At 46.7% G+C, this 14027-nt stretch overlaps 1 protein-coding gene across 1 annotated transcript in view; it reads left to right on the top strand.

Annotated features, from left to right (window-relative positions):
- The window catches only part of GRIP2 (glutamate receptor interacting protein 2), a 251579-nt gene extending 237552 nt beyond the window's left edge, over nucleotides 1–14027 (top strand). Inside the window, exons 20-24 of the mRNA XM_058845269.1 lie at nucleotides 774–927; nucleotides 3859–3979; nucleotides 7418–7654; nucleotides 9285–9431; nucleotides 11928–14027. Coding sequence (XP_058701252.1) covers nucleotides 774–927; nucleotides 3859–3979; nucleotides 7418–7654; nucleotides 9285–9431; nucleotides 11928–12125 — 857 coding nt within the window. The 3' untranslated portion in view covers nucleotides 12126–14027. The remainder of the gene's footprint in view (nucleotides 1–773; nucleotides 928–3858; nucleotides 3980–7417; nucleotides 7655–9284; nucleotides 9432–11927) is intronic.

Raw genomic sequence — 14027 nt, 5'->3', positions numbered from 1 at the left:
CTTGTGACTTGGTAGTGGTAGATTTTCATCTCTGGAGTAAGACACTGCAGTATGGAAAAGTCCATGGGGGCAGATGTAGTGAAACTTGTCTGATTTCATACTAACAATCTGTATTGATCTCCTGTCAAATGTGATATGGATGAGCCTCCTCTGCTTTCAAGCCAGCAGAGTTTTTTATCCTATTCCTTGCCTTTCACACACACATCCCTGAAGCAGCTTCCTGTACCTACACCAGGTGATCCCAAAGGTACGGGAATTCTGAGAGAACTGGATGGCAGCTCTTAGGAACAGAGCTGACCCTTCCTCCTTACCACTGCAGAGGGAAGCTTGTCAGGATCTTCCCTTTGCTCTTTGAAGAACTTGTTGTATTTAAAGGTGGCTGATTCAACAACATAATTTCTGCTGGGTTCATTGTGGAAACAGGAGCAGTTAACCACAGCTGGAGCTGGCTGGAGGCAGGATCTGCATCTGTGGGTATGTGTACTCCCAGGTCTGTGGATCCCACAGCCACACCATAAAACTATTGAGAGGCAGGGGAGGAAAGGAGAAATGGGGCATCCCACGTCAGCATCCTGAGAAGCTGTTTTGGTTAAAGCCAGAAGAGATTGGAAGATCTGCTTTTGGATGACTGAGATGGAAAGTGTATAATCCATGTGACCTCATGTTTGGGACCTAGGGAAGGAGGCTCTCCCAGCTCTGCATGTCCTGCTCCATTTGGGGTTTCTGACCAGGTATTGCCCTCTCTCTTCCTCCACTCCTTCTGCCTTCCCTAGGTACGTACATACCCCAGGCTGCCGGCATAGCCCTCCATCCACACGAGTGGAGACACAGCAGGCAAAAGAGCAGCACCCCTCCAGCAGACCCCAGGAAAAGCTACCCCTACATGGATGGGAGCTTCAGTGAAGATGACTGGGACAAGCCCAGCAGGTACGGAGAGGTGGGAGGAGGCAGGGAGGTGTTTGGAAGTATGGGTGTCACTGCACAGGGATAAGGGGGGCATGGGAATGTGATGGAGCGGCCAGTAATGTCCCACTTGGCATTAGACAGCCATGGGGAAGGATGCTGGTGGTGCACCAGCTGTGTTGGGTCACCTCCACATTGCCAGGTTACCCTGAGTGTAGCTCTGTGACACCTCTGCCATGGCCAGGTGACATTTGTGTCTGGAGTTAGGGTGATCTCAGCTGCACGGACCACAGCTTCCTATCATGTTTCTTAGTCCTGTCATGTAAAGGCTGAAGTATTTTTGTAGTTTAGGTGAAATAAACAGATATGGTCAGGACTGTCCCTGTATGTGTTGTCCAGACTTTTTTGAGTTAGGATGCAGCTTCACAACAGCTCAGTGCCACAAAGCAAAAGAGCACAAAGTAACCAAATTCTTGCAGGACCAGTATGAGGTTGCATATCCATGTTAAAATCCACCAAAACTGTGGCTGGATTCTCTCTCCATCCCGCTTTGGCCCTTCTAACACCTCAAACAAAGCTATACTGAGTGAACATGGTCAAGTTAATCCCCCAGCTCAGCCAGATTGGGGAAAATGCTGTAACACCTCCTGAGGCCAGGGAGGCAGCTGCAGCTGTCCTGTGCTTTGGGTGAAAATCCTGCTGGAACTGCTTTGGCCAGAGACTGCCTCTCACTGAGCCACACATAATGGAAAAGCCCCATTGCTTCAAAACTTCCCCTCCCCTTGACATCCTCCAGAGTCCCCATAGTTGTGTGTGTCGTGTTGTTACTGTCGGTTCTTTTTTCTCCTATTTTTTTTCCTTAACTTTTGTTTGTCCAAACAAAACCCTTAGAACATCTCATGGCCATTTCCACCTATTTAAAGATGATCAAGCTGGCAGGAAGGCTGGCAGTGCTGGAGACTTTGTTCTTGTTTTGCCTCTCAGCGAGAGCCAGCTCACAGAGGTCACTGATCCCTTGTGGCCCTCCCGGCAAGGCTGCTGGCAGCTGAAGTTGGCAAATCTGAGCCCTCAAAATCCCCGTGTCCCTAATGAGGACTCCGAGCCCTGATGTCAAAGTGCAAGTGAGATGGTTCATGCTGCTGAGCCCTCTTTATTAGAGAGAAAAACAAACCGTGACAGCCTTTAGCCTGGAAGAACCTGCTGACCCAGTGATGTGGGAGCCCATTCTGATTCATCTGTGTCCTGGATGTGTTTGTGTATTGCTCCTCTGAGAGGCAAGACACTGGTAACTAGAAGGGACATTTGCCTCTTTGGGAACCTGGAAGCAGAGGAAGGAAATGAGTAAGGGGAAAAAATCAAAAATTCCTTTTTGGGGGAAATTTTGGTTTGTTTTTATAAAGTCTTGCTGGGTGTTTATTTGATGTTTCTGCCTGGCGTAAAGGCTACTGTCCTTTAAAAGCTGATGAAAGATAGGGGGTGAATTTAAAATACAATGAGCCATGTCATGTACTGCTCTCTTCAGGAAGTCCATGATCCCACAAGGAGCAAAAGGGTGTGTGAGTTTCTGCCTGCTACAGACTCCTATTTAAACCAGTGGATCAAAGGAAAATGTGTGCTAAAGGCTTCACTGTTGTTAAACATCTGGAAAAAGACCAAGGGGTCATTATATATTTAATGGAGGCCAAGCTCTCTGTGACATACACTCAAGTAAACTGTTTTGACTTTGCTGTGTGGCTGTGGTGGATGAGTGTCCCTTCCTGTCTGTGGAGCTGAAGGAAATTTTTTGCATAAAACCATGCAAGATACTACCAGATGGTGCAGAGCTGAAGCATCATCAGTGCAGCTCCTTGTAAGATATGTGTAAGATGTGTTAGGGCTGCTGTGATATTACTGTCCCCTTGGGGCTCTGCTCATGACACATTAGTGGGTTTATCATGATCTTGATTTAACACCACAGAGAGTTTCCTTCAAGAGGCTCCTGTTAAACAGAGCACTGGTGGTCTGAGTTCTGCAGTCTGGTGTTCAGTAAACAGTGTCCAGCATTACCTGCTTTTTTGTTCAGAGGATTTCACCATGTTTAATTGCTGTTTGATTTAGAGGTATGAGAATTGACCCTGGCTTGTGGTCAGAGATAAAAAGTGCTGAAACTGCCAGTGTGGGGAGTTGCAGAACCCCCAGCACATGGTGTTCACATTAACGTGTGTTTGTACCAGCTTGAGAGAGGTTCTCTCTAACCTTACTCTCTGTTGTAGACAGAACTGGTGGCAAACTTTACACAGCTGTAAGTGCCAAGACTGCTATACAGCAAAAAAAAGAGACACCTCCTGAAAGTAACAGCTCAGTTCCCTGGCCATCCCAAAGCAAATGAAACTCGGTTTGTATGGGTTGTACATGACACTGTTGATACTGCTGGCTGTAGTGTGCATTTGCTTGTCCAGCCCAGGGCAGTCATTTTTATATACATCTTTGCATTATTTACTCTCATAGAGACCTAATGTATTTATCATTTTCTCACCATGTCTGTTACCCTCTGTGTTTTTCTCTCTCTTCTCAGGTGTTCTGTGTCTCAGATCTGAGCTCTATCCCATCAGCCTTTGTACTAACAGTCTCTGAGGCTCCTGGTTTACCCATAACGCATCCTTTTTTCTTTCACTTCTCTATTTCACCAAAAAGTCTTCCTAAACCTACAATCTTCCTACAGGCACTTTTTAATTTACCCTTTGAACTTTGACATTACTACACCAACTTAATGCTTCCTTTGAAGGACACTTGCCCCGTTAGTAAATGCATGGAGGTCTCGTATGTGGACTCTTGTTTGAAAAGTTCATATTGTTTGCTTTTGTATATGAAGACTCTTCAAGTCTGCTTTTACTGGTGAGACACTTGCTGTAGCCTTGCAGCTTTCACCCCGCTGCAGAAGAGTGCTGACAATATTTGGTTCCTACGTTACAACAGATACCCCAACCGCCAAAATGGCCTTGAGACCACTCATGAGGACAATTTTTGGCGTGTTTTTGGAGAAGCTTTGGAGGATTTGGAAACATGCGGCCAGTCTGAACTTTTGAGGGAGATCGAGGTAAATCACTTTCTGAATTTGCTGCTGACCTGACGGTTTTGCTCTTTCCATAAATGTTAGACTGTTTCCCCAGATGTTACATGCCCATAGCATCCCTGAGCTGCTGGTGGTGTGAAGTTGGGTTTGGGTTTAATTCCCATCAGGATTTGTGCTAATGGGTAGCTCTGCCTCATTAGACATCTGCTGGCGTGTGCTCTTTCCCTGAGCCCATGTCTTGCCTGCCAGGAACTCCACGCCCTTTTCACGAACCGTCGCTGGCCAATAATCTTCACATGACTGTTGGCAAGCCTTCCCTATCCAGTGGTAATCCCTCTGCTTGGAAAGATATTGTCTGTCCAAAGCACTTGAAGGCCGAGGAGAAGGAGCCCCACAGATCCCCATTGGGACTGCAGCCTTGGCTTGCCTCAAGTGCCGACAGGCACATGTATCTTGCATTCAGCTGTCACCCTGCCGGAAAATGTTTTAGTGAAATAGGTAATTGGAAGCTTTTCAGCCAGCCTTCCCCATGGAAAAATCTGAGAAAGTAATTGCTTCCTGCAGAAATAAAGGTGTTTCCTCTCTTCACAAACCACTTTCTCTTTTCTTTATCCAAAACACTTTGGAGGTCATGTTATTGTGTCCGGTTATAGGATGAGGAGCCTGGATTTCTAAGTCATGGGATGCAAATAAAGGGCCCCCTTGAGACTATGAGCAACAGGAAGCAAACCTGCCTGGCAGGATGGGGCCTGTGCTGCTCCCTTCCCTAGTTCTGCTCCCACAGCCTGAGTGAAGGAGGAGAACCCCATAAGACCATCTCTCCCTGTGCCCTCCAGGTGCAGAGGACTGGGGAGGACTCTCTGGGTCATGCCCTCCATCATTCCCTGTGGGACTGGTTTTATGTACAGTTGCATATTGCAGAGGCTTCAGAGAAAAAAGGCAACTTCTGACTAATTGAAGGTCGAAGAGGGAAGTCCTGTTTTGCTTTGTATTCTGACAAGGGATTTGCTAATTGTCCTTTCCTCCTTGATCCTTAGCACCTGTAAGTGGAGAAGGAAATTTCAATTAAATTTATTGTGCTGAAGCATGGAATGCTGTTTTTATTATCTTAACTGCTTAAGAAAATGCTGACTTAAAAAAACCCCACAAAACACTCAAAATCCCAAATCCTCAGTCCTCCCAGACTATAACTTTTTCCCTTGATCACTTATTTCCTGGATCTGAATGTATTCAGAAATGAGATTAGGCAGCTGTTCCCAATCTTTCTGAACAGCTGTTGACTGCTTTAGAGAAAGTACCTCTCTAAAATGATGCATAAATATTTCTTTTCTCCTGGTATCTAAATGCAAAAGAAGGGATTTGTTGGACTCTCTTTTGTTTTCTGGGATCTGTGGTACAATTGCTGTTTTATTCTGTTTGGAGCTTTGACAGTTACAGAAATGTTTCAATACATGTGAAGGAATCTTACTAAAAGCTGAGCACCTCCAGGGTTTCAGTGTATTAAGCACGTTTCTAGAATATTTTGAAAGTTTTGGGGACAGAAGGGAAGTCTCTGATTTTAGCAGAAATCTGTTGGGTTCAACTCTGCTTTTATCTAATTCAAAATGCTGCTGATCTATTCCTGCCTCTCCATGTGCTTCACTTTCTGAAGTGTGCTGCAGGATGTGCAGCACTCATTGGGGCCTTTTCTGTATTTCAGCTTTCTTACCCCAACACTCAGCCTCCTGTGATTTTATGACAGTCAGAGATTTGATTTGTTCGTATTTTTTTAAAAAATTTGCCCTTCATACTTTGCTTTTAAATAAGAAGAGTTGTGCAGGGTGACCCATGATTGCCTAGAAACAGGTTCACACACAATCAGAATCCACTTCCAGGCTGTGAGTATGGGAAGAAACAGACTTTTCCCAGTAAAGTGTGTATCTCTGCTTTGCTCTGAGGGCAGCCAAGGCAGTAAAAATAATGCAGAGTAGAGAGAGGCTGGAGAAGTCTGAAATTTCCCTTTTTGCTGCTTGCACTAAACCTAAGGCTTATAGAAAAAACTTAGGAAATTACTTATGACTCTGCATGGAGGATTTAAATGCCGTGAAGATGGAGAAGGAGTCCAACACTTTTGGGTCCTGGCTGGTTGTGGTATCTGCAGCTCATGGGGGAGGGCAGTGGCATGGAGTGCACAGACCTTTCTGTCCTCCCTGTGCTGGGACAGCACAGCACAACATCCTGGGGGCTGAGGCTACCCAAGGGCACTGACCAAGGGTACCCTGGCTGGCTGTGCTGTTGTTTGTTAGTCTGCCTTTCAAGTATGTGGTAAGTCAGTGCCCTTCCACGTAGCAGGTATTTGAGTTTTGCCCAAACTTGAGCTGATCAAGTCATGTGTGAAGACCTGAAAAGTGCAAAGCTGAAAGGTTTTCTGCATTTTATCCTACCCTTTTCGAGATAACATGGGTAGTGCTCGCATTTTACCACTACCACCATAATTCACTTTATTTGCCTTTGTTCTACCTTAGAGCAAAGAGCAGGAGGGTCTTGATTAGAGATTTAGTTGGATGATATTTCTCCTGTGCACAGGAGCAATTGCTCTTTGACTTAGCACATTTAGCGTTGAAGAATTTTGCTGTCTGCTCCCTACCTTTCCTTTCATTTCTTCTACCTTTTGACATTTATTGGGACTGCAGACCCTTTGAACCTGAACTTTGAAATTACAGGTTTCATTGCACTGTTTAAATGGACTCTATGACCTGGAGCCAGCTGAGGTTCCACAGACTAGATTCTTGACTCCTTTCTTAGCTTTGATCAACACAATCTCATTAGAGAAAAGCATTGCCAAATGCAGTTGAATCTACTTAGGGGCATCTTTTAATGGATGCTATCAAGGATGACCAGGCTTAAATACTACTTAATTTCATATTTTTAACTCAGTTTTGCTCAGTGGCAGCTCCTATTTACTGACAGATAAAATCCTAATTTTTGTGCTGAATTGCCCTCAGTGGAGTCCAAGACACTGATTTCCCTGGGCCATTGCCAGCACTGTGTGATGCTGGAGGGGAGCTGCAGCCTGCAGAGGTAGGCTGGAGAACCAGGCAGACACTGTTCCTCTGGGAGCCCCCTGAGGAAGCTGATCCTGAGATCAAGATGGTTCATGCACAAGACGAGGCCTGCCTGGCCCTGTTTGTGTAAAGGGTCCGTGTAAAAATAAGACACAAATGCTTCCTTCTGAGATTAAGCTCCCTGTTGGGGTGAGAGTGGAGAGCACAAAGTGGCTCAGCCACAGACCTGGAAGCAGGCTCCCAAGGTCTGGGAATGGCTCTTACAGCCAACAGGAGGAGCTTCTTGGTAATTATAGTCAGATTAATATATTCAGAGAGCAGTGGTGCTGCCGTGTTGTCTGTGGTGCTTTAGTGGCTGAGTGGACCGGCTCTTCCTGCTGCTGACTCCGCAGAGTGACCTTGTGCCCTCGCCCTGCAGGCATCCATCATGACAGGGAGCGTGCACAACCTGGGCCTGGAGGGCAGCAAGCTGCTCCTGGACTCTGTCAACCCCTCGGGAATGAGCCCACTGAGGAAAGCCAACTCCAGCTGCACCGATGGACAGACTGAGAGCAGCAGCTCCCCTGCCAAGAAGAACGAGAGGAACCTGGACATGAAGAAGATCGAGAAGGAGATGCAGGAAATCATGTCCCCGACCCCCCTTGAGTTTCACAAGGTTTGTGTCACCAAGGGAGGGTGTAGCTGTGGCCACTGCAGTACCTCAGTGGTAAAAGATCATTTGCAACCTTGTAAAAAATCTGCTTTGCTCAGATGGACCCCCAGATATTCGTCCTTGTTAAAGCTGCCCCTCACCAAGGTCTGTAGAAAAGGTTTCTGGAAGGTCAGATTAAGATGAAGGAGACCCTTCAGAAGAGTAATGGTATTTAGCTGCCATCATTCAGCAGGGTTCAAACCTGGGCTTTGCTATTTCTCTTTATATATAAGATTTCCAGGTCCCTGTGTTTTGGAGTTTGTTAATTGGTGCTACAGATAAAATGAGAGAGCTCAAATTATGGCCCCCTGGAGACCCATCAGCTCTTTTCCTGTGGTACACTCCATTTAGTAGGCCACTTCTCAAAAAAAAAAACCTACTTATTTTCCCTCCACTTTCACTCCACTTCAGTGATGGGATACTGGTTTGATTTCAGCATCCAGCTGAATGTAGCCAGTTTAACCATTGTGCAAGGCAATGGTAATTAGGAAAAGTAATTAACTGTAGAAGCTGCTGATGTAGAATGCAAGCAGGGAAGGGAGCTGGAGAGGTTTCAAATATTTGATTGCCTTTTTCTTTCCTAATGTGACTTCAGAATGAAACCTGCAGTTATGCTAGCTGGAAAAATCAACTTTTTCATGTTTGATCTGTGTTTGCCCTTCAGGGCATGGCAAATGTGTCTTTAAATAAAACTCCTTGGTATCTGAAGGAGGAGAGCTTGTAATTAGGCATGTTATAGGGTGACTCTTCATTCTGCTGGAGCATCTGGTGTTGGCTGTGTTTGGAAATGAGGTTGAGGGCAGGTGGGATGCTCCTGTGTGTCATCCTGAGCATTGTCCTTCCCCAGGACTGCAGGTCCATGAGGCTCACCCAGCCAGGAGAACAGTCATGGAGTGTGATCCATGGTAGAGATGCTCCCAACTCATGGGAGGCAAGGGGAGTGCTGGGGAATCAGTTGTCCCTGGTTCCTGATGTTATCCCATGTCAAGACACACTTCAGCAGTGTTCTCCTCCTTTAGACAAGGCCAAAGCATGAGGTGCTCAAGGGAAGGTTGATGAGGTTGCCAATTTCTTGTCCTCAGAGTGTCAGCACATACTGATATGAATTTTCTGAAAAAAACTTGTGAATAATATGGAAAATTTTAGATGTTCCTGCTGAGTAATGTATTAAAAATGAGCTGTCTTCACATTTGACTCACTACATTTAAAATTCCCAGTAAAACATATTGATTTTTCATGTGCTGTTCTGGCACACACACAGCATGACCTGGCCCAGTGAAGGTGATGCTCCATTAAAAACCCTTGTTTGCTGCTCTTTGGATGAAACATGAGTGCTGTCTGTATTACACTGCTTGTGTTTCCTTCCACATCCAAGGGTGAGGGACTGTCATGGGGTTGAAAGCTATTCTCCTGTGATGATGGTGTCAGGTAAATAAGGCTCAGTCTGTGTTCCCTGCCCAGGCTAAGAAAAACCTGCCCAGGAGACCTGTAGATCTGCACAAATTACTCATGCTGTTCCCATCCTGGCAACCTTGTACATCCCCTCCTTACTCTGCTGCATTGAAACCTGCTTCTTCTCTTTCTGCCTCTCCAGATGACACTCCACAAAGACCCAGAGAGCGAAGACTTTGGATTCAGTTTGTCGGATGGCCTGTTAGAAAAAGGTGTCTATGTAAATATGGTCCGTCCGGATGGGCCAGCAGATCAGTGTGGCCTCAAGCCATATGACAGAGTGCTTCAGGTAATAAATGCAAAATGCAGTTCTGGAGGCTGGGACGGAGTGAATGAGTGGCTGAGAGGAAGAGAGAAGTGAGACTCATCCATGGCAGCACTAACTTTAATGAAAGGTAATAGTTAGCCAACTAGGTGAGCTCTTAGCCACCAACACTCAATGGGACCTGTGTTTTATAATAAGAAATCACTAGGTAGTACCTCCAGGTGGTGCCCCAGCTGGTACTCCTAGGTTACACTGGTCCAAGGCACAGCCTTTTCTGGCACTGGCATTTTTGAGCTTGGACAGCTCAAAACAAGCAAAAAGCTGTGTTGCTTCCTTTCCTCACCCTCAGTCCTATTCCTGGTATTTGGATGAACCAGACTGTATTGACCAATATGTGTTCCTGTGAAGCCCCTTGTGGAATTAAGTGATGTTCATGAAGTTCTGTGCATGCCTTTGACAACTAGAAGAGTTTTCTAGGAAACACATCCTTCAAGCAAGGTATTTTTTATGGATATTTTTCTTTGAAAAATGCTTCATCTGAAATAGCTGATGCAGAAACAGAATAAAAACTCTGGTCAAAAGCACAGTCTGTACTAAATGTGCCCTGGGCATATCGGACAGAAAGGGACAGAAAAAGTCTGGTGAGTTTTGGAGATTGGAGAGAAGCTCTGTGTGGATGAAAACCAACTATTTTAGCTTTGGGGCAACTCAAACAGCAACTGAAGGAAGTGCAACCTCTGTGGAAAAATTACCACCATTTGGAAATGCAGATATTGTGACCATATTTGGAAACACTCAGATGTTTAGTTTTACTAATTTCTAGGCGGGGGTTCTTAGCAGTCGGATTAGAGCCAATACTTTATGTACATCAGGTAACTGGAGGACTGGCAGCACTGTGGGGAACCTTGTTTAAGCTTGTTATGGTCTCTAGCCAGCTGGCTGCTATACAATTATTCCTTCTCAGCTTCAAATAAAAGATGGTGCAAGAATGAACAAGAAGCTAATTAGGCTCTGGGCTGCCTTTCTGTACAATGTTGGACGTGTTGCTTTTTTGCGAGTGCCAAGTGCTCTGGGAGGTGTGCCCAAAATCCTAAACAGAGCGGCATGGAGACTTTGGACACCCTTTTTCCACACGCTGTGCCGCACAGCTCACACCTACGGGCACACGAGGCTGCCACTGCGTTTACGAGTGGAGCTGGGAACGAGGGATTGCAGACGTGCTATAGGTGACTCCCCTCAAGAAGTGCAGAGATGAATTGCTGAGGATGCTGCAGAGTGCTGCTGATTGTGGGCACAAAGATGTGCCTGAAAGCCAGTGAAACACCTCATCCCTGCTGTCACAGACCCTCCGCCTCTTGGCTGCATGGATTAACTGGAGCATGGCGTTGCACTAGTGGTGCTTCTGCACTGGAGCTGCCTGGCTGGCACAGAGCAGGGGCAGAGCCAGCTCGTGGTTTATCTCTCCTTGTCCATGAGTGGGCTACAAATTGTCCCTCTGCTGTAAGGGGCAGTGCTGGGGTCTCGGTGTGGACACTGGCTAGGGTGGGGGGACACTGCTGCTTTCATGGACCCAGCACTGTGGCCATGCATTAACTCTGGGAAAGGGGCTTGGGATGGAAGGGTTGTATGGAGCCAAATACTCAGCCCTTACCCAAAAAAGGAAGCAAAACCTGGCCTCAGGGGTTATGTTCACTCCAAAGGCGTATGGGAAATTGCTTTTCCCCTTCCCCACTTCCCATCCCTGTGCCATTTGCCAGCCTGCTCTGTCCCAGGGCTGTCATGGCACCAAGCCCAGGTGTTCTGGTAGCTGTAGGCAAGAGAGCTGGGGTGGTTTCTCCAGATGACCCAGCCTAGAAATGTGCTTGAAGGCCTGCAAGAGCCAGCAGTAATTGCTTTCACTGTTGAATCCTACAGAGAGAATTTGCAGCTGCCTTCTGAGCCCACATGAAATGCATCCAGACTCCTGTGAAATGAAGGATATAAATGGGGAGAGGGGAAGCAGAAACTGTTTGGTATATTCTGGGTTTACCTCTGGCTGAGCTGGAAAATGGTTGCCAGAAGCCTTTATTTGTTTTCTATGTGCTGAATACTTGGCACCACTAATTTAAGGCCAGTAAAAGCCATTACGGCAAAAAAATAATGGAAAATGGCAACATTTTTTTCTACAGGCTTGAACAGGAGAACTGGTTTTGAGCCCTGCAGTGTTTAATACTTGTAATACTGCTCCAGGCACCGGGGGTGAGGGTTCATGCCTGGTCCAGACTTTTTTCCCTGCTTCTTCTATCAGTTACTGCATCATTCCTCAGCTAAGCATGGATGCTCGTTCTTGAGCATGAATGCACAATGGAGAAGAGCAAAGGGTTGCTTCACTCTTCTCCATTGTGAACTTGGAATCAGGGACCCCCAAGAGTTGTGTCTTTTTTCCAGCTGGGGTTTAGCACTAATCTTGCATTTGCTGACTAACAAACATGATCTTTCTGTTGTTCCTCCCCATGGCATGTCCTAAATCCATCCCGGCAGGTAAACCACATCCGAACGAGAGACTTTGACTGCTGTCTGGCCGTTCCCTTGATTTCAGAGGCTGGAGATAAGCTGGACCTGGTGATTAGCCGGAACCCCTTGGCACTGGCTGCCAATGCTCCCTCCGAGGGGAACAGAGAGCTCCTGGCGCAGGTGCCCCGCAGCGCCGAGGTCAAGGCGAGTGTTCAAACGCTCTGAGCAGCAGGAGCAGAGCAGATGATGTCTCTGCTGAGCTCTTGCATTTGGGGTGTTTTTCCTGTTTTTTTGCACTGGTATTTGTAAATGCTCTGTGTTCCATAACCTGCAAGTGGGGGGGTGGGTCTTCAGTGAGGCTGTAGACCGCCAAATATTGCTGGAAAGGTCAGAGCTGGGTGTGTGTCTGGGGCTGTGGCAGTGATGGCAGTGGGACAAACTGCCAGAGGGGGGAAGGAGCATCCACAGCCATCCCCCAGGAGCACAGGGCATGCCCCTGTGCTCCTGGCATCGAGTGTGCAGGGTCCTGTCTCTGGCATCCTCCTCACCCTGAAAGGCCTTGGCCATCCTACAAACACACATGGTGCTATTATGTTCTTTGTTTGCTCAGTTAATCATATACAGCAGGACTGAAATGCCTTTCCTTTTTCTGTTGTGCCCAGCTCCATCCTTTCAACACTCCTGGTAAATCAATTCCTGCAGCCCCTTGCACTCCCAGTGCAGGGCTGTGGAGAGAGCCAGTTAAAAGACATTTCAAAATGTGCTTGAGAGTGGCTAAATGCAATTCTTGTGCAAAAACTGGTATTTGCAGCTGTCTCCTGCCAGCCCTGTCCACACTCCCCGCAAGGTCTGGTTCACCCCGTAGTGGGATTAGGCACCTCGTGTGGCTGATTCCCATGAGCAGTGTTGTAACCTGTGCTCAGTAGTGACTACAGAGTAGAGGCCATATCCAAGGCTAAAGGCCTTGAGTACCTGCCTGAATCCCCCTTGTTTGTCTGAGCTTTGTGGAGATGTCTTGCTTGTAAACCTGGCCCGTGCCTGGAAGTGAATAGTGGGATAGCGAAATTCCCAGGGCTGCCCCGATGTTTTGGATCGATGAAACCTTGCTGTCTCCCCTGAGGCAGAGGCATGACAAGCCCTTGGCTGGGTGAGGGTTGTAGGGTTGTGTCCTGTGTCCCTGTGGGCTGGGTGCTGTGTGCCCCTTTGCCTCTTGTAGCTCTGCAGCCGCTCCTGCCCGCGAGCCCCCGGCCCCGTGAGGCAGAGGGGCTGTGCTGTTGGCATTGCTTGCCCTGTTTCCCAAATTAGCACTTTATGATGGTGTCGGTGTCCTGGTGGCAGTGTGGCTTCGCTTTCCCTGGGAAGGCCTGGGCCATGGAGTCAAAGAGCTCACTCAGTCAGACGTGGCAGCTCCAGAGCCCACTGCCCTGTTCTCTGCTTGCCCTTCCCGTTCCTCCATCCCCACCTGCACGCCCGTGGTGTGTGGAGGGAGTTGGGTGTGTGTACGGCACGTGTGTGTCGCTTTGCTGAGCTTTGTCCCCACCCTGTGTGTCCCCAGCACCCCCTGTGACAGCACAATGTACCCGGCTGTTTCTTCCAGGCACGGCCCCATCCAGCTCTTTGTCCTTGTAGCCATTTTTCTCTTTGCTTATGCAATATCCCATACCATTGCTGCCACTAGATAACGTGCCATAATTGATACTGTGGAGCATTGACAGTGCAGCCGAAAGTGTTTTTATATGCAATATTCTGAGCAGTGGAAGCTCACTGGGGCTTCTCATAGGTTTTTAATGAAGACTTTTATTAAAGGCTTTAAAAAAAAAACAAATAAAAAAAAAGGAGGAAGAAAAACTTGGTCCTTGTATCCCTTCCTATGCATTTTGAATGATATGAAGATGAAATGCATTACTTAAATGTGTATTTTTATCCATATATTAGAGTGTATTCCTTGTAAAGTATTTTTATATGCTAATTTTCTTATGTATCTATGAAAGCACAATATTTAAAAGTACAGCATTTCAAAGAATATTTTAGTCCTGTTTTGGACCTATTTGTAAATCTCTGTATTTAAATGGGATTGGAATGACTTTGACTTTTTTTTTTAAATTAAATAAAAGCAAATGAAATGCA

Source organism: Poecile atricapillus, chromosome 9 (assembly GCF_030490865.1).
Source record: "Poecile atricapillus isolate bPoeAtr1 chromosome 9, bPoeAtr1.hap1, whole genome shotgun sequence".
Taxonomy (NCBI): Eukaryota; Metazoa; Chordata; class Aves; order Passeriformes; family Paridae; genus Poecile; species Poecile atricapillus.
The sequence above is the reverse complement of the archived record's forward strand: the minus strand, read 5'-3'. Positions and strand labels throughout refer to the sequence as shown.